This window comes from Borostomias antarcticus (assembly GCF_949987555.1).
Source record: "Borostomias antarcticus genome assembly, chromosome: 5".
In the NCBI taxonomy this organism is placed as follows: domain Eukaryota; kingdom Metazoa; phylum Chordata; class Actinopteri; order Stomiiformes; family Stomiidae; genus Borostomias; species Borostomias antarcticus.
This window is the reverse complement of record NC_140238.1, coordinates 7844331-7869946: the sequence shown is the minus strand read 5'-3', so window position 1 is coordinate 7869946 and position 25616 is coordinate 7844331. Positions and strand designations below refer to the sequence as shown.

The following is a 25616-nucleotide window of genomic DNA, read 5'->3' as shown; positions in this document are numbered from 1 at the left end:
TCAAATCAAGAAAGGTAGCCTACCTACGATACAATTGCCGTGTGTTTATAATAGTTGATTATATGGTGTGAAATAGGTAGCAGAGTCACGCTAATCCTGCCAAATTTACAGGTGATGTTGGATTTCACGGTTAATCTGGACACTCTTGGTTTTGAGTGTGGACTGAGCAAAAATGAAAAGGATTTTTTATTCCTTCGTGCACGCTCGGCTGGACTGACGATTTGTGGATGTGGGCATGCTGCTTTTGTGTGCAAACTTGCTCATTCATTGAGGTAGGCTATAGAAAATATTGACACTTAGCCTAAGTAGTAGCCTAGCTATAAGTAGTGGTACCATCTCGTTACTTTATACACGATGATTACTTCTTAACGTCGTTTTGTTTTGTAGAGGGAACATCCAAAGACAATCCCCAGATTTACTGGCATCAAATGTCTCAAGGGAAGACAGGGGTCTAAATGTGGGTGTCCTTGGGGGAGGTAACATCGGGAAACAGTTTGTCCAAGTGCTTCTCGAAAACACTGGGATAAAACCATCTCACATCAACATCTCCACCAAGAGGCCTGAAACTCTAGGTAGTCAATACAACACATGATCTAACGTAGGCTAGCCTTAAATGCTTTTGCTCAAGGGGTTTTAATAAAACATAACGTTACGTTAATAAGTTAAGTTAATAAAATATATTTTTTCATACATTGCAGAAGAATTTGTCAAGATGGGCATTGGGTGTTACTTTGACAACCGGAGACTTGTGTCCTGGGCACACCTGTTGTTCCTGTGTTGCCTGCCGTCTCAGGTTCCCAAGGTGTGCGCAGGGCTTCACTCTCACCTACCTAAGCACTGTCTGGTGTACAGCTTCACCTCTGCTGTGCCTGTTCAGAGGTAACAGTAGAACTTCACATTTCGTTGTATCATGTTAATATATACTTTTTGACTGTCAAAACAATGTCAACAACATCCTCTGGATATCATTGTGTTGTATCATGTGCTTTAGGTTGGCAAAGCTTCTTGGGCACAACTTCATCCTCAAACCACAATATGACTATGCGGTTTGTGACTCCGCTGATGTGTGGCTATCCCAGAGTCATTTGACAATGGCTCTGAAAGATCCCAGACTGATAGAATCCTCCAGTCCTCTTTCAGTGAGCGGTAGGTCATAATCAGTGTAGTCATCCACATTCTGCAGTGATAAGAACCAGTTGTGTAGACATGAAACAGAAACCATTGCCAATATTGTTATGCAGGCCTAGAATGTCTGAATGGGGCTTTTGTCTGACAAAAATCAGTTAACTTATTTTGAATCTCATTCAGGTGGTCTTTCTCTGGATCAAAAGTGGGTGTCTGGACTGATCTACTGTCTCTTGAACTTCTGCACCTCTGCAAACATTAGATCCAGTGAAGCTCTTGCCTTGATCAATGAGCTGTTCCAGTTTAAAGGTTCAAGCACTATGAAATTCACCCTGCGCAGTTTTCTCAGTTCATCTTATGCCTCTTCGCTTGCGCTAGATGAGTGAGTTCCTATTCTAATCTTAGCATTCTTTTCTGGGTTTATGTTTGTATGTAGCCTATGTAAGGCATGTGAATAAAGTGATGGACAATTATGTTTGATTGTTAACTATTATTTGATTTTTCTCCATGTTGTCAGGTATTTCCCTTGGATTAATTTGATTGATGCTCAGACAAAGGAGACACCATTATCATGCTTCATATCAAGGAACAACGTTGTGCAGGATTGCATCTCTGCTGTTTACAAATTATCACTGGCAGATCCACTTGAAGGAAGGGAGACTGAACTACTGAAAGGGATGTACTGTCCATGAAACCAAGTCAATGCTTTACTTTCAGACATCTCATGTTAATTTTCCTTCACAAATGGCCTCAGATATGTTTTGATTCTGATCAGTGAAGTTATTCAATAAAGATCCGTTCATGATTCCATTATTCTATTAATAATAATACGAATTATGATTATTATTATTATTCATGTTATTTATAAAGCACTTTTCATTGTGAAAACAATCTCAATGTGCTGAAACAATCACAAAGTCATAAAGAAAAGAGAGACCAATTAATAGGCCTATATAAATATCTACACATTACATCCAAAACGTTTTTCTTGTAGGCTACTGCCAAACCCTAACCTAGGTCTTTAGACCAGTCTTAAAAGAACACAGAGTCTGTGGTACTCTCAGGTTGCCAGGGAGGGCAAAATGCTAGTCCTGCTATTTGCACTGTGTTGTGGTGGTGGTACTCTAGGAAAATGAAAATAATGTTTGTGTGGAATACCCCTTTAACACCACACCGCCAAATTCCGTCAACACTCGTAAAAATACGGAAGTATTGAAATCAACTGAATTTCTGTCTTGACGGAATCTGCGTGACTACTTCCAGCTGCTTCATAGTTGGTTATTTCTCGAGGACCGTTGACAGCTAGCCGAGAGTAGTCGTACACATAACCACATGATCAACGTTATCTCTGGTAGGTTTGTACTTGTAACTTTCTTGTTTTCTAGTGTATTAATGGTGAGCTAGCGTAGCTAGCTAAATTAGCTACCGCTAGCCAGGTAGCTAACATTGGCTAGGCAGCTGCTCTGGCAGCTAGCCAGCTAGGTGTTAGCTAGCTATCTTTCAAGTGATGCTACCGTGTACAGAAGCGACTGGGTTGCTAGAGCAATCTTGTTAACAAACTACATTAACAAAAAGTGGACTGAATATTGCTAACGGTAAATCATAGTGTAGCTCGTAGCTGTGATTCAGACGCCACTTGTTGAATCCCTTTGCCCAACATTCGCGATGGTCGATATACAAACAGGAAGCCAGTGTGGTAATGTCATGCTGGCTACATTCTAAACATCGCGATTAGAATCAGAGATCAGACCTAAACGTTCCAAAGTGTCCGATGATTAGCGCAAGTTATTGCCAACTTTAATACGATGATTAGTCAACCAGTCACAGACTTCCCTAGCCAGATCTTCAGTTGCGCAGTGATATAATACTCGTTCCTTTTTTGTGTGATTTTTATAGGACTTGAATCTGCACTCCAGCCAGATCCTCTGATATGGTAACGACTCACATAGGCGTGTGTGTGTGTGTGTGTGTGCGCGCGCTATAAGAGAGAGAGGGAGGGATAGAGAGAGAGAGGGGGGGAGGGGTGGGAAAGAAGCCTGATTTGTGAACAGAAGTGTTCATCATGTCATTCCAGCGATGGAGAGATTCGAGGCTACATCGGAGCTTCAGTCCAGATTGTCATCGCTGTCCGTTTCCTCTTTCCCTGGAATAACGTCGAAAAATTGGGATAACAGTCCACTGGACAGGTAGGCCTCCTCACTGCTTTGAATTAGCCTACTTTTTGCAGTAATTTTTGCACGATGGGCACTTGGTTTTAGATTCAGGTGTTATAAATGTTGCCTATCCAGCAACATGTATGTTTTCACATGAATGTTTTATGATATGCATGTTTCTATTTAGGTAAATACCCTTTTAGCTAACTGCATAAAGGTCCAGGTTTGCTATGGAAAAATAATTGGCAACTCACCACTGTGAAAAACGAATTCAAATGACTTTCCACAATTATGTTTCAATTCCTCCCATGCTATTATGCTGAATTATCTATGAGTAAGTTTTTTTTCAGGCTTCAGAGTACTGACCTTTCACAGAACTCCAACCCTCCCATCAAGCAAGCTGACATGGATGTAACCAATGACACTGCAGGGTCCAAACCACAATTTGAGGTAAATATTTTGTACACTTTGGCCAAAATTATTAGTTAGTCTATAGATGAACCTTTGATAATGACATACTGCACACATCTACTGTAGTTGTGTGTGTGCGTGTGTGTGCGTGTGTGTGCGTGCGTGTGCGTGCGTGTGCGCGTGTGTGCGTGTGTGTGTGTGTGTGTGTGTGTGTGTTGATGTGTCTGTTTTCAGAGTAATCAAGAGGCCCTTAATGTGCCAGCTGCAGCCGGAGAGATGGCGGAGAACGGCACCGGTGGGAATGGTCCGCACCCTAGTGAGAGAAAAGGTGAGGCTCCATATTTTTCCCAGTGGTGAACTTGATACTGTATGCTTATGTATAATCCATAAACTAGCGACAGGTTTTCAATTGCAACTGAATGGGCTGATCGGAATACATTTAGTCAAAACATCACATCGGTAAACAAAGGCCCAAATGCACTTTTTTATTTAGCCCAGACGCCACCACTGAAGCCTCCCTCCACATGGACGTCGCCGGGGCTGAGGGAGCTGAAGGCCAAGCTCCGTCCGGAGAAGGACAGTGTGGTGACGGTGTACCGCGGGGACATCATGACGGTGCACGTCCCCACCGTCCCAGAGGGGAAACAGGTGTGCTGGGAGTTTGCCACTGACGGTTATGACATCGGTTTCGGTATCTACTTCGACTGGACTCCTGTCACCAGCCGAGCCATCACAGTCCACATCAGTGAGTCCAGCGACGACGAGGACGAGGATGAGGACGTGGAAGGTCTGTACAGGCACTTCCTCACACAGCTTTAATTTACTTCTTTTGCATTTGCAAAATCTCAAATGCATATAAATAACTTTTTAGTATTACATACACTGTTTGTTTTGAGAATGTTATCTGAAGGAACACGGAACATGTGCTGTCTTACAGGACCTGTTGGCAGTGGAGATGTTGAGAAGGGTTCCAAATCACTGACCAACACAAACCTTGGGGAAATTCTGCCTGTGTATCGTCAGGACAGCCACTTGTCGGTCCACGGTGGAAGTCATGAGTTCCCAGGCGAGGGCACCTACCTCCTGAAGTTTGATAATTCCTACTCACTATGGCGAAACAAGACTCTGTACTATAGAGTGTATTACAGTGCCTGACAATCCAGTGTGTAGTTTCACATATGAATGTATGACTCCCAAGAACTATGAACTACTATTTTTGATTCTATATATATATATATATATATATATATAAAGAATATAAATAGAATATGTGATGGTTAACTATTGTCGTCCATATATTTTTTAACACAATCGGTTTGTGTTTGCTCCCTGGCCACGTTTAATATGAAGGGCCACAGAGCTATATGCAGGGGTGCAGACTTGTCACCTTTAGGTGAAAATAGCCGTTTTTAATCTAAAATAGGTCATTTGTTTGATCTGTGTATGTATGGGTTTGCATGTTTGTCACCTTTTTCACCTGTGATCGGTTTGCACCTCTGTATATGGAGTGTGACATTTGCTAGTATGTCTTAATGTGTTTATAGAGAAATATTTTATGAAGCCTTGTGTATGTGCCATCTTTCGGTGTTTGTTTAAATGTGCAATCAAGTGAAGCAAAACCCATGATAAAATATATATATTTGTTTTCTTCAACCAAAGCATTTCATTTCTATGCCAACACCTGCTAAAGAGATAAAGCATTTGACCTGGCAAAGCATCTAACAGGAAAAGTTTTTTTCTTGTTCAAATTAATGTTTTTCATTTTTGTGTACTGTGCACCTTTCTGATATGATTATTTAAAGTAGATTTTTTTTCTTTTTTGTACTTTGTGTAAAACAAGACCACATGCTTGTGCAAATAAACTAAATTAAACGGCTGCGCACAACTATTCTAATGTTTTATGCATAAACTGTGATCGCATAGAGTTTGAGGAAGATGGAAGTTGAACAAAATTAATATTGAATGTACTCCGAGGTAAATGCGAAAAAGAGGTAACAGTCTGTCTTTTATGACACAAAAGCCATCGCTTATCACAAAATGCTCTTATTATGTAATACTGTTTCAATATTTACATTTACCTGCTCCCTATGTGCTTTGTTTGTCTTGAGCTGGTGGGCAGATCTCAGCAGTCATGATGACACAGATTCAGTTGATGGGTGATAGAGATATAATTATGATGGGGTGGAAATTACCTTGGACTGTACTACATTATGCACAGGTCTCTAATTCACGGTTATTATATTGTCCACGTGCTTTCTGTTTTGTACTGCTTTTGTATGTGTACAATTTGAAATACACCCCCTTCACACTGTTTGTAGTGTCGTCTCTATCTCTTAGCTCTACAGCTTATACATCCATGCTCTACAGTTTATTTCCCAAAACAATGTTTCACCTCATTTACATCTGGTGTGCTCATTTCCAAAGAAATCTAATGAATTTTTGCTGCTAATACTCTACAGTGTGAAGCAACTGAAATGATTGCTGTGCCCTGCCTTAATTTACTGTATGCTTTCCCAATTGTTCCATAATAAAGAGGACTGACATTCTCCTGTGTTTTGTTTGGGGAGCCCGTGCTGGATTTGAATTAGGCCCTACCTTTAAGATCATGATGACCCTGCCATGCAAAATCATGGCATCAGCGGGGTGACTTAATAGGCCAATATGACATGACAGGAGCAGCTATTTGCTGCTACAGTGATTGACAGCTCACACCTTCAGAAGTAGTATTCTCTTAAGGAGGCAGTGTCCCCTGTCTCTCCATTAGATACATCCATTAGGGGGTTGATGTAAGTATTGCAGTGCTGACGAAATAAATTGGGTTTCTATTTAAATAATATCCCGGAGGTGGTGTTGCAACATAAACCACACTTGTTAGGCCTCGCTCAAAGGTACTGCACATTGATTTGTAGTTTTCTGATCAGACAGCTTCTAATTGATTTTGTCATCTTTTTTGAAATAGGGCCTATTCATCAAACATAAACAGGCAAATAGAACACCAACGCACTGTGCACTGTGAATGGCGGAAGCCAAAGTGATAGCAATGACCAAATATAGACTAATTGCACGAAACCTTAGGTTTTATTTTGGTACTGATGGAACCCCACGATCCGTCGCCTGCTGTGATTAATCAGGTCGCTGTACCCTCGAGGAGCCGCAGGTGGTTAGAGCACCATAAACACGCCCTCCCGGTAGATTGCACGGTGGTGGTGCTGGTAGTAGGCTAGCGCTGGCGGTACAGGCTTTTTGGCCAGGTACATGTTTTAGGGAGCTACAGTCACCAACAAGATTCTGCAGTTGCTGCAGCCTACAATTTCGGGTTCAACTGCAAAAGTTGAAACAATATGGGCCGACTAAACTTTTTCGTCCTTTGGTCTTTGCGCGAGGCACCCCGTCAATTCATCAGGTAAATTAATTAACCCCCCCCCCCAAAGTGACCTTTTAAAAGTCTTAATAAATCAAATACCAGAAAACATAAGGCTTTACAATTGCAGTCAACGTTTTGATCATTTCCAGGATTACATAGGAAGAGTCACAGATTAATACTTTTATTTCACAGAAAATCAAATCGCAGGTGCCACCAGGTCCACATACCGCTGCCACTACCCAACCACTTGGTTGTGTTTGGCCTCGGGGAGTGGAGATCAGAGGAGACGACCATTTCTGTTGAAGTTCTGGTTAGTCAGGATGTGAAACCCCAGAGAATAGGAACTCTGTCTTCTCAGGCAAGGTATTTTACCTAACATTGACGTCTATATTAGCTGTCTGGTGTGCACTTCTGCTACTATCATTCATTCCCGATATGTCTCTCTGAATGAAGATGTCTCACTTGGGAAGGAGTCTGGAATCCTGAACTTGTCACAGAAGCAACAGACAGGGGCAGGAAAGGAGTCTATGGGAAGATGTTGCTCACGGTTTGTGGAGAGGTAGGCTATGGTTCACAACCCACAATGATAAAACCGTTAATTTGAATTGGACAGAAGGCTTGATGATATCCAACCTCTCCATCTTTTAAAGGATAAGCCCACTTTCATCAGCAGTACTCCACTGGTGCCAAGGAGCCATTCAACCCGTGACCAACAGAACACCATGGCTCTCTCCCACACTCTGCTCAACAGTGGCTGTCAAGAGGTCAGACCTAGACGCATCACAGACTGTTTGATTTTAGACAGTAACTGGTTAAAATCAAGTTTGAAATGATTGATAAGCCAATGTGAATACCTTTTTTTTTTTTAGGGAACTTTCAACTCCTCTCATTTGGGAGACAGTGTTTGCTATGCTGAGCTCAAAGCTGACAAGACTGAACCCCCTGAAACACCCTCCACCTTACCTGGAAAGCGCTGTATTTGGCCAACGGTAGGAATCAAGCTTGAATGTTGCGTAAAGAGAAGCATGGGGGAAGACAAGATTGATAGATTGATGGTTTCATGATTTGACTCTTGCATCCTTTAAAGGATAGCGCCCCTAGAAGGACTGTCCTTGGGAAGAGGGGTCATCTCTCATGGAGCTCTGAAGAGCTTCTCAGTCCTCAGGAGGACAGCAGCCAAGCATCCAGCCCCAAGAGGATGTGCAGCCTAGGAGAGAATGTGAAGATGAAGAAAAACTGCAGAGCAGGTCAGAGTGCTCCCGTACAGTATATCCATATTCTCTGAACCAAACATGCACTGCTCAAAGAAATTAAGGGAATGCTTAAATCATCAATCATCACGGATGTGTGTGTGTGTGTGTGTGTGTGTGTGTGTGTGTGTGTGTGTGTGTGTGTGTGTGTGTGTGTGTGTGTGTGTGTGTGTGTGTGTGTGTGTGTGTGTGTGTGTGGACAAAAGTATAACTATATGGACAAAAGTATTGGGACACCTACACATTACGCCTACAGGAGCTTTTATGACATCTCATTCTAAATTAATAAGCATTAATATGGAGTTGGTCCCCCCTTTGCAGCTATAACAGCTTAACAGCTTCCACTCTTCTGGGAAGGCTTTCTACAAGATTTTGAAGTGAAGATTTTGTGAAGTCAGACACTGATGTTGGACAAGAGGGCCTTACATCATCAAGTGCAATACCAAGCGTCGGATGGAGTGGTGTAAAGCACGCCGCTAGTGGACCTGCCTGACTGCATTGTACCAATTGTAAAGTTTGGTGAAGGAGGTATAATGGTCTGGGGTTGTTTTTCTGAGGTTGGCCTAGTCTCCTTAATTCCAGTGAAGGGAAATGTTAATACTTCAGCTTACCAAGACATTTTGGACAATTCTATGCTTCCAACTTTATGGGAACAGTTTGGGGAAGGCCCTTTTCTGTTCCAGCATGACTGTGCCCCAGTGCACAAGGCAAGATCCATAAAGGCATGATTGGGTAAGGTTGGTGTGGAACTTGACTGGCCCGCAGAGAGCCCTGACCTCAACCCCAGTGAACACCTTTGGGATGAACTACAATGGAGATTGTGAGCTAGGCCCTCTCGTCCAACATCAGTGTCTGACCTCATAAACGCTCTTCTGGATGAATGGGCAAAAATTCCCACAGACGCACTCCAAAATCTTGTAGAAAGTCTTCCCAGAAGAGTGGAAGCTGTTATAGCTGCAAAGGGAGTGGGGGGGCAACTCCATATGAATTTCGAATGGGATGTCATAAAAGCTCCTGTAGGTGTAATGTGTACAGTAGGTGTCCCAATACGTTTGTCCATATAGTGTGTGTGTGTGTGTGTGTGTATATATATATATATATATATGTGTGTTTCTATTTACACACACACACACACACACACACACACACACACTGTACACAGCCTGATTCTGAGACCTGAGAGTTGAGATGCCATGTCATTTCTATCAATTGAAATTCATAAGAAATGTTTTTATTTTCAGATCGTCCGTCAAAGCGCTGGTGCCACACCATGTGTCTGAGTGACCCTGATACAGCTGTTGTGATTGGAGGGGAAGCTTCAGACCAGACCCATTGCAAGGACTCCCTATGGAAACTAGAAATGGGTGATTATAAGCTAACCACTTTCATGTGGAGCCCAAATGAATAGATTTCAGTCTGAAGCATATTGGTTGTATTAAAGTAGTAAAGGGAAAAATCATGTTTAGCCCTGTTTTAAAGGACAATGCTCGTTTTTGACAACCTGGACCTTATTTACGACATATTATAAGACGTTTGACTCACCAAGATCACTTTGGTGTAGTTCGGAGGCATGTACAAGAAATTAAAAATCCAGCGCGAGCCAGTATATCCATGTAATGGCGGTGGTCGGGGCACTTAGAATGCAGTTTCAAAAAATCAATGTTCTGCCGCGAAACGGTTGTTTTCATCAATCTGTCTTGATGAATCGCTAGTTGTGCTTACATAGAGCATAGGCCTGTTGTGGTTTTCACATGCCATGATCTTTAGAAACATCTTTCGAAACGAAATAGCTTCCTCACTTGCTCCAGCACGCATGTGCACAGCGTGCAATCGTTGCTCCAGCACGCTGTGCGCATGCGTGCTGGAGCAAGTGAGGAAGCTATTTCGTATTGACGCGACCTTTGTAGATGTGTAGATCAATCCGCAGAGGGGATTCAGGAAGCGGAACTACTTACGGTAGCTATTGTTATTGTTCAAGCGGAAGTTTACACACGTATGTGCTGCGACTAAATATTTAAAAAAGCCTTTCCAGATGAACTAGAATCTTACATCATGGTGAATTATGTCACAACGCCAACTAACACATCGGTGAGTTTGTCTTTGAAATTGAGAGTTTAACATGTTTTTTGAATGATTTTTCACGGAGCCCACACACATCCATTGTATGACCAAAACGGTGGTAGAGCAATTATCAGACTTTCTCAAAAGTGCTAGTTTTGTCAACTTTTTGATCTGAACCATTGTATATGATCATAAGTAACCTTAAAACAGGGCTAAACATGATTTTCCCTTTACTACTCCTTTAAGTTGATTAATTTAGTGTATATATCCACATGCAGACAGTGACTTCTGGTTCCCAATGAACTCCTCGACCTCTGGACCTGTGCCACCCTGTGCCCGCGGCCACTCTGCCGTCTACGACCCAGACTCCAAGTCTGTCTACGTGTACGGTGGACTGAGGGAGGGCCAGCGCTACAGTGATCTCTACGTTCTCAACACGCTCACCTGGAAGTGGAAGCTTGTCAATGTGGGTTTACACGTATATCCCTTTTTAGTTTCTGTTTTTCCCCCGATTGAGGTACTTTGCCTCAATGACCTGCAAATGCAAATTATTATTATTTTTGCCTCAATGACCTGCAAATGCAAATTATTATTATTTTATGTGTGTAATTTCTATTAGGCAAGAGGCAATGTTCCATTGTTGGCATATCACTCTGCAACGTTCTACAAGAAGGAGCTCTATGTATTTGGGGGTGTTCACCCCAGCCACTGTCCAGGAGGCCAGGCCTGCAGCAACGCTCTGTACATCTACAACCCAGAATTTGAGCTATGGTACCAACCAATTGTAGAGGGAGTCCGACCTCTACCCAGGTTTGGGTCAGTCTCATGGTTATATTTCTATTTGTTGACAAGACCGTGTCATGTCCCTTGTTTACCATGTCTGACACTCAAAAGTGATACAGATGTGTTTGTATTGAACAGACACTCTACTACACTGTTGTCAGACAAGATGATCATTTTCGGTGGCAAGAAGACCGCAACCTACCTAAATGACCTCCACATTTTGGATCTTGGTAAGGTACAGTAGCAAGGCTTTGTCCAGTAGGCTTACTTATTCTTTTCAACGACTGCATTCAAACTCCATTTCAGCTATGTCCTCGTCAAATGGTATTTTTCTCATTGGGGTTACGAGGTTTCATGGAGTACACAGCTGTGAAATATGAGAACATGCCACCACTGCCTCGAGGGTGAGTCAATTCAGGATTGAATTAATTCAATTCATTCAACATTCAAGCTTGTTAAATGATGCAATGCCCATCTGTTTTTAGTTTAAGATATCAGACTGAACTGAACTTATCTGCAGTGAATAAGATGTCTTTATTTACCACACAGTACATCTGTGACGAATACTTCTACTTTGTTTATTTTTCTGGTATATATGAAAGTGGTACCATTCTGATGGAGATGAGAGTAATATTTATAGTGCTCTGTCCTGTGTCTCTCGATGGGCTCAGATTTCACGCAGCCCTCCCAGTGGCACACGACAGGATGCTGGTCAGTGGGGGCTGCAGTACCATCGGAACCCTGCAGGATGTCCATATCTTCAATGTGGGTGAGTGTTCTTCGTAAAGGACTGCCTTCTCATGGTATGATGATCACTTTATAAAATCATCAGTCATTCATCAATCTTACACTGAGCTTTTGATAGTGGTATGATTAAATCCCTCTGTTTGGGCTTGCCTTTAGAGACCAGTATGTGGAGTTCAATGGTGTCTCCTGTGCTCTGCTCCAAGCCTCGGGCTGGCCACAGCATGGTCCACTTGGATTCCCTACTTATGGACACTGAGAAACGGAAGCAGGGGGAGTATGACAACCCCCACTGCACACTCCTGGTGTTCGGAGGATCAGACTGTGCTGGGAATTTCTACAATGACATCATCAAGTGTACTCTGAACATTCCCGTTGATAAAAGTCAAAACGTCAGGGAAAGACTATAATGGACATTGTCATTGTTTTAGTTCCATCTTTTAATGATACACGTTCATTTACTTTGGACAGAAATTATATAGCAACAGAGGAAAAAGGCTGGCACCTTCATGTCCTGTGTACTGCATACAGTAGTGCTTCTGTCACATTGCACGTGTATCTCTTGATGTCGTTAAAGCCTTCTCTACCAGTTTTATAGTGGTCATTCTAGACCTTTTTTGTGTGTTCCATTTGTAAGCTTGATTTAGTCTTTCCTGAAGGGATGTTGCTTGTCAGTTGTGGTGCAAGTGGTATTTTTCCCTTTCCCTTTAGTGTGGATCTGACTTGAAATAATGTATGGTTCTCTCCTTTGTTTTCCTTGTTCTATGTGTGATTTTTAACATTGAAGAATGGTACTGGCACCAAGCTAATCTGACAAGCAACATATCTCCAGAATTCTAGATAATTTTCTATTTCCTATCACCCATGGTTGACCTAAAAGAATTTAAGGCTTTTTTTAATATCTATTGTTTGGGTTGATCGACCTACATTAGAAGCTGAACTTAAGCTATTTTACAAACCAATTTCTAACAGCGACCCATAACCACTTTCCCCCAGAAATGCAGCCATGTTACATATAACACATTGGGGTGGTTTGGGGTATTTGGCACTTAGCTCAATAAATACTTAACTTTTTTATGCTTCACTTATGTTCATAATTTTAGGATTCATTGTTTTCACCATTTAATTTCTCAACATTGGCATGTGTAAATATGGGGGGAGTTCAAATGTATTTATGCACACCAACTCCCAGCAAAGCTGTAATAAATCATTTTAACCCATAAGATTCTTTGTCATTTCAAATCAGTAAATTGATGTCAAAGGATTTCTAACAAAGTATTTTATTATATGAATCAACAAGTTTGACTGGTTCCCTTATCAGAGAAGCAGTAGTCTTATGTGCATATCTGCAGGCCAAAGGATTTCTAACAAGCAACAACGGTTTAACTGGTTCCATTATCACTGAAGCAATAGTCTTACGTGCGTAAATCTGCGGGTGTATCTGGTTGGCAAGATGGGTGACTAACTTTGAAAGCCTCAATTTCCTGTAATGTTTGGTTCAGCCGTTGGATAGTTGGGAATTTGCTGACATCAACTTTGAACCTGTTGGATAGATGTAGATTTATTAACACTTAAAAATGTTGACAACAGCTATTTGTGTGGCCAAGTATATGTTTGGTATATGTGTTTTGCTAATCTTACCTCTCTGCATTGTAGACTTGTGGGACCAGACAGATGTCTGCCATGGAGATCTAAGAGGTAAACATTTGGTTAGTTAAATATAATTTATAACAGCTAACACTTATTCAGAGATCAACTCAAGATCAAGTACTAATAGGCCTTAAATACCACTAGCAAATTCTTCCGGAATGTCATGCCTATCTCTTACCTCGTCACCTACACAGTACGTCCCCGCTGTCTCTTTTAGAATGGGCTCCAGGGCTGAGGAGGAACATGAAGGAGATCAGATGAGTCAGTGGTGAAAGCCTGGGAGAAAGCCACTGTGGATGGGGGCCGGCCTTCCGCTACCTACCCTCAAAACCCCGGTTGATGAAATGCTGTGCCCACTGCACCTTCTCCACTCCCATCTTCTGAATCACATATAGATTCTGAAATACAAACATGCGTTTGACGCACACAGATCAGATAAGCCCTCGTAGTGCTGCTACCACACAGGAAATTATACCAGGGTAAATAAGTGTAACGGTAGTACACTTGTCTGCGTTGTGCTCCATATTGGATACAGGACAGCTGGGAACAGATGATAAGACACCCCTATTCCATGGGACCGCGTTTATAAATTGATATACAAAACAACAGTTGACTCGTCACTGCGGTATATCCAATTAAAGCTATTGTACACAATTATCGCTACGAAGAAAATGTTAAATATATGGGGTACAGAAAACTCATCTCAATGTCGATTCTCATGTGAGGAGACAGAATCTATTGAACACATCTACTGGTACTGCCTGCTTGTGGCAGGCTTTTGGACACAGATTCAGAAATGGTTAGCATATCATGATACCTTCCTTGACCTTTCACTTCAAACTGTGTTACTTAGAGACTTAAAGGCACAGAATAACTCTATAAATAATATAATAATACTTCTGGCAAAAAGTTTCATCATTAGATGTAGAGGTATTGACAAGATATGTTTGGAGAGATTTAGAAACTATGTTAAACATTACTACATGATAGAAGAACGTATATCCTCTGCAGGCCCAGAGCACTTAAATACGGGCAAGAAGTGGGTCAATCTGAGAAATGGAGAAGGATGGATATGAGCCATGTATGAAAACTATAAGTTGACGTTAGGAATGTCTATAGACTGTGTGCTGAATGGGAACGTTTATACTTGAGAAGGTTCTGTAGATATGTATTTCCTTTTTTCTTTTTGGACTTTGGATACAACTGTTACTACAAATATGACAAAATGTACCGCCTACAATTATATGTAATATAATATAACTATATAATAAATAACAAGGTGCTATTATGTCTTCCCAAAGGAGGGGGGGAGGGGAAATAAATAAATAGGGACATCCCTCTTGGAGCGCTCCTTTGAGGAGTGAGTTTCACCAGCTACTCACGTTTCACTCGGTTACATAAGCACGATACTTCTTCCATCTGATTTCATTATCAACGCACAACAGATTGTTGGCTAGATGAATATGCTTTGGCCGTGACTTTCCTCCTTTTCTCTTCTGTTGTTTTGTTCTTCCACTGACCTGCAGAGGCTGGATCCCGGAGCAGATGAGGTCACAGATCATGCGGACCTGGGCACGGGTCTGTGGATCTGCAGGTAGGAGACGGGGTCCTGGCCTGGTCTCCTCAATGTACTGGATCACTGCCAGCTAAGGGTGAGCAGACAACGTTGACACTAATATCTCCTGTATAGGATAGTCTATTTCAAACATTAAAGCAAAGTAAACATTTAAAACGAAATTATATTTTTATTTTAAAGGAAAAAATGTTTTGGACTCACTGACTGAGACAGGGTGATGCCATCGATTTGGACAGCAGGTACTTGTTGCATAGGGTTCAGTACTTTGTACTGGTCTGTAAGCTGAAGATGATAATAGTATGAAGATAGTATACTGGGTGTGTGATTACCTGTAAAGTTTATCATGAATACATGAATGCAGTAAAATGATAGAAATTCTAGGTATTCAGTGTGTGCTACTGTAGTTTCTTTACCTGCTGACCTCCATCCTTGATGAGATTGACTGGAACTTGGTCATACTCTATACCTTTAAGAGCAAAGGCTGCCACACAAAATGTTAGATTATAACGACACTGTTTACAGAAGTGGAATGTGAAAATCCAACCACTGCCAAAGTAAATTTAGAGAGTCAAGGCAGTCATGCACTTACCGATTCTGACCCTCCAGGAGCAAGAACTTCTGAAATATCCATGAAGAATGGGCTAAACAGAGACAAAAGTAAATCAGTGCACGTGCATAAGTAATGAAACACTGATATCTTAATTTTGCTGATGGATTCACCTTAGTCTGAGTTGCCATGGTTTTCAGATAACTCATGCGTTTGGCGCTAATGGTTCAGTCAGTTTCAGAACTGGTTGGAAAAATCGGAGTCTGGCGACCAATAGAATGAGCTCCCCCAAACACTCCTCCCTCCACGGTGTTTGCTCCATGACTAAGCATCTCTCTGATCTCCGCATGTTTCATATTAGCTCTGGGTGCACACAATATCCCACTACAACAAAAAAACAGTGACAGTACAATACCTTAGCGAGGCATGCAAACGAGAGACGCATTATTTGCAGATGAAGGAAGGACGTTGGTACAGATAATTTGCACTATTACCAACTGCGGTTTTAACAATTGTTTAACATTCACTATAGCAAGTCGACAGCATTGTCGATAGGCGATCGCTTTCTTACACAATATACATTGTGCCTTAGACTTATGATAAACGAATCCAAATTAACTTAGCTTCAACTGTTTCTTATAACACGTTTGTCTTTCATATTATTACACGTGACACGAGCTGCTGACACGGTGAGTGTTCGCAGCGGACAAAATGCAAGCGGCTCGAGGCTCCTGTGCCGCCTGATCTACAAATCATTGGCAGTGGGCATTAGGTTAACAGGTAGTTCGTAGATCAGTCGAGCCGCGCCTGCACGTTTTACGTAAGGCAGGCTAGGCCTGATTCATAATCGACGTAAACAACGCAAGCTACGTTGTGAACGCAAGCTCCAACATGACTCGAGAGCTTGCGTTCTGTGTTTTGTTTTGTGGAAACGCAAGGAATTGCACTATTGCTTGCGTCAAGTGACAAATTTCGGCATGACACACGCAAGGACGCAACGAGATCTTGCGTGGCCTTGCGAAGCTTGCGTTGCTTGCGCTTATGTAGTTTGCGTCGACTATGAATCCGGCCTTAAAAACTGGTTGCTTTCGCAGTATGCTTCAGGTCATTGTCCATCTGCACGGTGAAGCGCCGTCCATGGGTTCTGAAGCATTTGGCTGAATATGAGCAGATATTATTGCCCAAAACACTTCAGAATTCATCCTGCTGCTTTTGTCAGCGTTCACATCATCAGTAAATACAAGGTAACCAGTTCCATTGGCAGCCATACATGCCCATTGCCCACACCATAACACTACCACCATCATGCTGCACTGGTGAGGTGGTGCTTTGGATCATGAGCAGTTCCTTCTCTTCTCCATACTCTTCTCTTCCCATCATTCTGGTACAAGTGCATCTTTGTCTCATCTGTCCATATGATGTTGTTCCAGAACTACACAGGCTTTTTTAGATGTGTTTTGGCAAACTCTAATCTGGTCTTCCTGTTTTTGAGGCTCACTAATGGTTTCCATCTGGTGGTGAACCCTCTGTATTTACTCTGGTGAAGTCTTGATTGTTGACTTTGACACAGATATGCCTTCCTCCTGGGGATTGCTATCAATCAATCAATCAATCAATCAATTAACCAATCAATCAAATACACATACAAACAACATTTAAAAAGGCAATAAGACCAACAACACTATATTTCTTTCTTGCTCTGCAAATGTAATTTAATGTAATTTATTGCTCTATAAATGTTCTTAGTCATTAGACAAATATATTCCAGGAGCTTGCCCCAGGTTGCCTGTTTTAATATCTGTGTTGCTTTTATGGCTGTGTGCTACTAACCCTGTTCTGCCTCCCCTCTCCCTAGTGCCTCTCTCTCTCCCTCCTATCTTCTAACCAGGTCCAGTGGATGCTCCACTGTCACCAGCAGACCACCCTGAGTCCGATAGATACCCCTGTGTCTGCTGTGGATGTCGTAGCAATTAGTTAACACACACGTACACACAGACATACACCAGTCCACTTCCGGCTTTAGGCCTGGACCTAGTCCCCCCTTCCCCTCACCCTAACCCGGGTCCGTATCCTCTTCCTACCCCCACCCTACCCCTGATCCCTGCCTCTACCTGGACCCAGGCACACTCACACACACACAGACATACACCAGTCCTGGGCTCAGATCCCCTTCCCCTCACCCTAACCCGGGTCCGTATCCTTTTCCTAACCCCTCCCTACCCCAACCCCTGCCTCTATCTGGGCCCAGGCACATTCACGCACACACAGACATACACCAGTGTTTGCCATGTCTCTCCTATGATGTTTTTAGCCTCTCTTATGTAATTTAATGTTATTTGTAATGTAAATGTAATTTATGTAAATGTAATTTTATGTTATTTATTGCTTTATAAATGTTCTTAGCTGGTAGACAAACATACTCCAGGAGCTTGCTCGATCGCCTTGTTGAGAGGGGTCAGGGAATAATTTTTACAGCTCACTTATCTGGCCCCTGGGTGATACTGTTTTTTTGCTTCCCTCTGGAATATGTAGGGGTGGGACGTATGCCCACCTCCCTTGTTCTCTGTAAAGCGCATTGTGTAGCCTCTGGGTATGAAATGCGCTATACAAATAAAGCTTTGATTGATTGATTGATTGATTGATTGATATTACACTCAACCTAATATACTAAGGTACATACAGTAGCCTACATAATTATAATAAAGTCAATGTTCCATTGTTTTCAAATAACTTGATATACCATTGAACACATTTCTAGAAATACTTTAGAAAATACTGTACAATTATGAAAAAGAGAAGCTTCTGATCTGTGATTGAAATATTTTATTAATGACTGTTTTCAGTTATTGCATTGTCAAAACACTGTGTTAGAAAGTGGAATACACCTCTTTACAGTGCAATACTATAGGGATCAGTGCATCAGTAGTACAGTTGTACGTTTGTAACCATAGTGACTGACCTCTCATGGCAGACAGGCCTCAACACTGACTACACCGACCTCCTCCCCCCTGCACCTCTGAGCCCCGAACTCACATCCTGTTATTCTCACAACAACAAGCCCATCTCCTGGAGTGACACAGAGGTGATCGGAGTCTTTGGAACACTCTGCAGGATCTTGACACACACACACTTGGTGGCTGATTCTTAAATGAAAAATGAGAATTACAGGGTCAAGTCACACACACACACAACCACAGACAAGTAAGGTAGTCAATCACAGTGAGGTCTAAAATAGGATACTCCACTCGATACATAAGTACAGTACACAGGGTCCCATACTGGCCCTCCTTTTGTGCTATACAGTATTGGTTTACCTTGAGCATGTGGGAACCTTTTCTGGGGCCCAGGCCACAGACATACTGGACCAGACTCTGGGTGTAGGGGTGGGATATGGCTTGGTTCACATCCATACCCACCTCATTGACCCGGTCGATGAACTTCAGGCATGTGTTTTACCATTTGAATGTGAAGTACATTTCAGTCATGAATTAAGTTCCCCTTTAAGCCATAGACAATGGATGAAATAAAACAGCAATTTTGCATTACCTAGTTATTTTTTAATGTACACATGAGCCAGCAGCCAACTTGTAGTTGATATGAGTCGGTATTATTAGCTATGATATTATTATGGTATTAGAATACAATCAATGACAATATTAATATCCCTGGTCACCACATCACTTCATGCAAGTAACATTAACGGTAATGTTACATAAACAATAAATAAATATTGAGATGAAGGGCTAATAATAAAGAAAACGACAGAGTTTGGCTAACGTGGAACACGGAAGTTTTGAAATAGCGCACAAACTTGCGTTAGCCATTGAGAGAGTTGTGGACCAACTTGAAAGTATATCATTATTAAAACATCAGGCGTTCATGATACAACAATTAATGACCACTATTATATGTTAATATTTACCTGTAAACGGGTCACCGATGCTGGTGAAGCTTTGTGGTTCACTTTGTGGTGGCAATAGAATTATTCCTGGTCGGCTCCAATACAACAATACGAACATGAGTGAATTATTTGTCACAAATGCAATGCCCATATCCCGCCACTAGAGGCGCGATACCAACTTTCCGCTTGACCAATGTGTGTCGTTACTCTGGTATTGAAGCGCTCTAAAAGCCAATGAGCCTTCAATAAGACAGACGCAAATAATATCCAATGACATAATAGCACTTCACTTTTTCTTATTTAGGAGCGTAATCTATAGCGAATTGACCAATAAAATCAATTTCCTTATCGGTGACCAGCAAATAGCTGTCAATCTCTACTTCTTGGATCCTCCCACTTTTAAATCCCTGTAGGTGTGATTCTCTTTGGCTACGGCTCCGTGTGGCGGGGTTGGGAACACTTCAGAACAAATCAAGCAATAAATACAATATTTCCATCATGGCAACCACTGTAATGAGATCGCTGTTGAAGAAAAGGGTAAGATAACAAGCTATAAATATCAATTTTTTTGTGATCATGTTTACAAATAGAAAGATACAGTATGTCGCAGATCTTCTGTGAACCACTTAGACATTTCCTTGAACTCACACCAGTTTGGTTTTTGTGGTTGAGCTGCATGGTATTCCATAAACAAAATAGACAAAAAATTATACTCCATAAATGTATTTCTGGACAAAAAAAAATCTGCCTACTGTCTATCTGATATGAATGCATTGTTTAATGCAGGTATGTAGGCTAACCACCTGCTTCCCCTCCACAGGTGCATTTTCAGGTTGGCCGCATGTGTTACTCCTCCTCAGTGGTGAGTTCATGAAAAACTAGTTTATTAGGTATACAGTAGGAAGGTAGCCTACTTTATTGATCTACCTACCTACTACTGTATAGCTCAGGAGGTAGAGCGGGTCGTTCAGTGAACGTAGGGTTGCTGGTTCGAATCCCGGCTTCTCCTGACTACCTGTCGAAGTGTCCTTTGGCAAGGACATTAACAACAATGTTTTATTGAACTTGTATAGTAATTTCTAATAGAAGTCTTTAATATAAGTATTGCAACATCGTTTTTTATTTCCTCAGCCTACCACCAAGTTATTCATTGATGGAAAGTTTGTTGAGTCCAAGTCTTCTGAATGGCTAGATATTCACAACCCTGTAAGTAACTCAACGTGTGTGAAATACCTAATGCTGCTTGATGATTTCGTGTTCGTGCTCATGTTAATTTTCCTGACAAGTGAGTGTACCAAGCCTCTATGTGTAGTTCTAACTGCTACATAGATGTAAATGAAGGGCTGCAGGGCTGTGCTGTACTGTAAGACGAAGCAACAAAGTCTACATCGTAGGTTAAACAGTTGCCTGGGTTTTGCCCGATCAGACAAACATAGTATCCAGAACTGGTACAGACTGCACAGGTTCTTAACCACGTTAAAGGTTCATGGGCTTAGCTGTAGCAATACTGTGTCATAGGAAGACAGCATGAATGGCATGAGCAAGTCTGTAGATTACATAGGGCCTACTTATTACTCACATACCATAAAGAACCACTATCACATTAGAGATACTGTGACAACCTTGCGTATTCCCCACTGTCCACCTGCAGGCCACCAACGAGGTGATCGCACGTGTCCCCAAATCCACCCAGGAGGAGCTGCTGGCGGCCGTGGACTCCTGCTCCAGGGCCTACCGCTCTTGGTCTGACACCTCCATCCTGGCCCGCCAGCAGATCTTCCTGCGCTATCAGCAGCTCATCAAGGACAACATTGTACGTCTTTGAAAGGAACGAGCACGGTTGTACAATGCTTTGCCACCAGAACCAAACGTAAATTCTTATCATCAGCTTAAGTTACAAGTTACAAGTTACTGTTTTGAGCTGTTAGAAATCCGCTACCTTTTTCAAGGGCACTATTTCCCTCTGCACTTGGAGCATCCCTCTGCACTTGGAGCATTGGTTCCTCAGTTTGCACTGGTCTATACATAAGGGTTATGACTCATTACATTACAGTCATTTAGCAGACGCTTTTATCCACAGTGACTTAAAATAATTGCATTTAACGTAGGCAGTCAGGGTGCTACTACTCACCAGAACACACAAGTGCATCTCCTTACTAAACAAGTCACTATAAGAGCATATTCTAGTGCTAAAGCCAAAGTGAAAGAGTAACAAAATATAAATACAATAGCTGCTTAAGAGGTGGGATCCTGGTAGTACTTCTTGAAGCAGTGAGTTTTGAGCCTGTGGTGAAAGATGGGCAGTGACTCTGCTGATGTCAGTGGGCAGTTCAACCACCACTGTGGGGCCAGGATAGAAAAGAGCTGTGATCATGTTGATCGACTGCAGGACACCACAACACCCCGCATAATAACGCTGTTTGCTTTATTTATACTTCCTGTAGCTCAGGTTAACTAACTGATATGAGTGTGTGTCCTCTCATGGTGTGTGTGTCTCGTGTTTCAGAAAGAACTTGCCAAGCTGATTACTCTAGAGCAGGGCAAGACCCTAGCGGACGCTGAAGGCGACGTGTTCAGAGGGTTGCGTAAGTCTCACACTCACAGACACACAAAAACACACACACTAGCCGTTCAGAAGGGCAACATGTAGATATTGTCCCTTAACCTATGTTGTCTTCCTGCCAAGGAAATGATTAATCAGTAAGTTATTTTAGGGTTTTGGTCACTAGTGGAAAGAGCATTGAGGTTAAAGCTCGTGTGACTCTCAGCTCTCCCTGTGAAAGACTGGCCTCATTCACTGACGCACTCATCTGTCTCAGGGACTGTCCAAGGGGTTACCCTATAGAAAATAGCCCATTTAGTTTCAAAATGTTGCCCACCCCCCATGCTCTCCGTGTCTCACATCCACCCCCCCGTCTCCTGTCCAGAGGTGGTGGAGCACACCTGCAGCATCACTTCCCTGATGCTGGGGGAGACCCTGCCCTCCATCACCAGAGACATGGACACCTACACCTACCGCCTGCCCCTCGGGGTGTGCGCCGGGATCGCCCCCTTCAACTTCCCTGCCATGATCCCTCTGTGGATGTTCCCCATGGGCATGGTGTGCGGCAACACCTACCTGCTGAAGCCGTCGGAGCGCGTCCCGGCCTGCACCATGCTGCTGGCCAAGATGCTGCAGGACGCGGGGGCTCCAGACGGCTCGCTCAACATCATCCACGGCCAACACGACGGTGAGGAGAGCGTTAGGCCTTCCGCTGCTGCCGCCTCGGTCCGCTCCTCGTCGGGAATCTTGTAGGATCTGAAGTGACGTTTTTGGAGTAAGTGCTGTATGTGAGTGGAGTATTTACCACCTTACCCCCCCCCCTCCGGCCCCCCAGCTGTGAACTTCATCTGTGATCATCCTGCCATCAAGGCCATCAGCTTCGTGGGCTCCAACCAGGCAGGAGAGTACATCTACGAGAGGGGCTCCAAAAACGGAAAGAGGGTGCAGTCTAACATGGTGGGTCTTGGGTGGAACTTCAGTTTGTGACTATTCTAATGTAGTTTTAACATTTGAACAGGGGGAGGCAGTGGTGGAGATCTTTGTTGAGCTGTGCCACTGTCAGCTGGTGACTTGGTGGCAGTGTTAAGGCACCTCTGAAACGGCCAATTTAGAATTGAGGAATATGCAATTAATGTAATTTGACTTCTTATATTTTATTCAACAAAACTGACAGGATCTTAAACCCTTCAGGATGTGGCCTACTTTGCAGTGTATTCTGTAACATTGATGTAGTCTACCACATACAAGCATATTGTATGGTGTCATCATTTTCTCTAGCGATACCCAGATCACGCTGCTAGAGGTGAAGTATACCCCCCCCCCCCCCCCTCTGCTCTCGTGCTTTGCAGGGAGCAAAGAACCACGGCGTGGTGATGCCTGACGCCAACAAGGAGAACACGCTGAACCAGCTGGTGGGCGCGGCGTTCGGCGCGGCGGGGCAGCGCTGCATGGCGCTCTCCACCGCCATCCTGGTGGGCGACGCTCGCAGCTGGCTTTCTGAGCTGGTGGAACGCGCCAAGGCCTTGCGCGTGAATGCAGGTACCCCACTCTTTTTGACCCCCCCCCCCTCTCCATCACCCCCATCCCACCCAGAGGGCTCTCTGCTCACCCCTCCTAAGGCCACCCACACCGCCCTAGCCACTCTTCTCACTCTTCTTCGTAACTCTATATTGGGCTGAGCCGGGGAAAGGGGACCAGTCATGCTGCAATTTTGCGTCTAGATTTGCGTCCCGAGCTAAAAGAGTAGCTGAGAGCGCCGGGTCTTTGAGAAAGGAAGTTTGTGCGGCTGGAGAGAATGAATGATTCTCCCCGTTTGCAGTGATGTGTGCACTTCTAATTTGTGCGGCGACACAGGAAACCCCTAAACGGACATTCTGCATGGAGGGAGTGCCTGTGTCGCCCTCGTCTGTGTGATGGGTATTTGAGTGTGCATGTATATACCGTACCTGTGACCTCATACGTTGTTTTTTGTGTGGGGGCCCTCTCAAGGGACCAGCCTGGTGCAGACGTGGGGCCCCTGATCTCTCCTCAGGCCAAGGAGAGGGTCAACAGCCTGGTCCAGAGCGGGGTGGAAGAGGGAGCCACGCTGCTGCTGGATGGCAGGAACGTCAAGGTCAAGGGCTACGAGAACGGTAACTTTGTTGGATCCACCATCATCGCCGATGTCACAGTGAGTGTTTCTCTCTACGTGGTATGTTTGAAAATGAACCCTGAACAACATCCAAGACTACTCAAACGATATGAGTGGAATAGAGTGAAGGTGAACCTATGTGCCCTCCCTCGTTTCCTGTCCCCCCAGCCCCAGATGAAGTGCTACACAGAGGAGATCTTCGGGCCTGTGCTGGTCGTCCTGGAGGCAGACAATTGGGACGATGCCATCAGCTTAGTCAACAATAACCCCTACGGCAACGGAACGGCTATCTTTACCATAAATGGCGCCACCGCACGTAAATACACTCACGAGGTGGACGTCGGCCAGGTGGGTGGCTGCGTACAGGGTTCCCCTCTGTCCTGGGAGAATGTCGACACTTCTGCTAAGTTGATACCATGCCTTAAACAAGGAGCACATCACACCCCTTGTTCTTCATCTTGAAACTACTATTTTCCATGGAAAGTATAGCCTTGTTTGCCTCTGTGGTGCTAAAACGAACTACGGCAACTCTTTCCTCCATCACCCCACCCCATGCAGACTACAAATGGCGATAGCAAATATATGCCTTTTTGATCAAAACAGGGGGACATAGAGACAGGGAAATCTCAAACTCAAAAGGGATTCCAAGGGGCCTGTTCAGTGTTTAGTCGTAAATAAGGCCTGTCCCCAGTTTGTTTGCTTGCCGGGGCCCAGCTATGCGCTGTGTTTGCTGTTCACGTGTCCAAAATTACTTTTTTTATTAATTTGTCAGGGATTGGTTTACACTGAATGACTAGTGTGGCATGTGTTATGCAGATTGGAGTGAACGTTCCCATCCCTGTCCCTCTGCCAATGTTCTCCTTCACTGGCTCCAGAGGTTCTTTCAGGGGAGACACCAACTTCTATGGCAAACAAGTGAGTATCAGAGGAGGACCATTACATCAGGCCTACAGAGGCTACCAACGCCTCTGCTTGTGTACAGTTGTAGTTAACCACTAAAGCAGCCAGTCAAATATACCTCTCTCACTCTTCCACAGGGAATCCAGTTCTACACACAGATCAAAACAGTAACTTCACAGTGGAAGGCAGAAGATGCCACTCTGAAAACTACTGCAGTTACCATGCCAACCATGGTGCGCTAAATGCTTGTTGTTAATGAAGTGAAATGTGGAAACCACTGTGCTGTCCCATTAGCTTTAGGGGCCGATTACCACCACCCCCCACGCACACAAGACCTAGAAATTGTACCTAAGATTTGGTTTATTTTTTCAGTGATATCTTGAGATTAAATTACTGGATTTGTAGTTTGACGGTTCCCTTATTCTATGCAAATTCAGAATTATGTACTGTATATAGTAGGTTCTTCCCTCCCTCTAAA

The 25616-nt window shown here is 43.3% G+C and overlaps 4 protein-coding genes across 7 annotated transcripts; 3 read left to right on the top strand and 1 right to left on the bottom strand.

Moving 5' to 3' along the window:
• Positions 1-114: 114 nt before the first annotated feature.
• Positions 115-1511, top strand: noxred1 (NADP-dependent oxidoreductase domain containing 1; the record flags this gene model as incomplete). Its single annotated transcript, XM_084438431.1, has 5 exons — positions 115-272; positions 388-572; positions 699-879; positions 992-1146; positions 1309-1511. The coding sequence occupies 5 exons, from the start codon at positions 115-117 to the stop codon at positions 1509-1511; spliced, it is 882 nt and encodes a 293-aa protein (XP_084294557.1).
• An 836-nt stretch (positions 1512-2347) lies between these two features.
• tmed8 (transmembrane p24 trafficking protein 8) lies at positions 2348-6196 on the top strand. 2 transcript variants are annotated; one of them, XM_084438876.1, is made up of 7 exons: positions 2348-2476; positions 3022-3058; positions 3200-3311; positions 3629-3728; positions 3924-4017; positions 4183-4476; positions 4627-6196. In XM_084438876.1, exons 3-7 carry the CDS (start codon positions 3202-3204, stop codon positions 4842-4844), a joined length of 816 nt encoding a protein of 271 aa, XP_084295002.1. In that variant the 5' UTR covers positions 2348-2476; positions 3022-3058; positions 3200-3201; the 3' UTR covers positions 4845-6196. The 2 variants fall into 2 exon arrangements, with proteins under 2 accessions (XP_084295002.1, XP_084295001.1); XM_084438875.1 differs by lacking the exon at positions 3022-3058 and having other exon boundaries at positions 2353-2476.
• Positions 6197-13153: 6957 nt separating this feature from the next.
• On the bottom strand, positions 13154-18227 carry gstz1 (glutathione S-transferase zeta 1). 2 transcript variants are annotated; one of them, XM_084438267.1, is made up of 9 exons: positions 16080-18227; positions 15707-15758; positions 15531-15598; positions 15319-15399; positions 15062-15187; positions 13864-13939; positions 13720-13772; positions 13533-13582; positions 13154-13433 (listed from the first exon to the last, which is right to left on the bottom strand). In XM_084438267.1, the coding sequence occupies exons 1-9, from the start codon at positions 16107-16109 to the stop codon at positions 13307-13309; spliced, it is 663 nt and encodes a 220-aa protein (XP_084294393.1). In that variant the 5' UTR covers positions 16110-18227; the 3' UTR covers positions 13154-13306. The 2 variants fall into 2 exon arrangements, with proteins under 2 accessions (XP_084294393.1, XP_084294392.1); XM_084438266.1 differs by lacking the exon at positions 16080-18227 and adding an exon at positions 15838-16068.
• An 836-nt stretch (positions 18228-19063) lies between these two features.
• aldh6a1 (aldehyde dehydrogenase 6 family, member A1) lies at positions 19064-25616 on the top strand. Of its 2 annotated transcripts, none has more exons than XM_084437567.1 (12): positions 19064-20102; positions 20386-20424; positions 20697-20771; positions 21217-21378; positions 22072-22150; positions 22493-22795; positions 22943-23064; positions 23457-23646; positions 24096-24277; positions 24407-24586; positions 25055-25153; positions 25276-25616. In XM_084437567.1, the coding sequence occupies exons 1-12, from the start codon at positions 20064-20066 to the stop codon at positions 25378-25380; spliced, it is 1575 nt and encodes a 524-aa protein (XP_084293693.1). In that variant the 5' UTR covers positions 19064-20063; the 3' UTR covers positions 25381-25616. The 2 variants fall into 2 exon arrangements, with proteins under 2 accessions (XP_084293693.1, XP_084293692.1); XM_084437566.1 differs by having other exon boundaries at positions 20386-20427.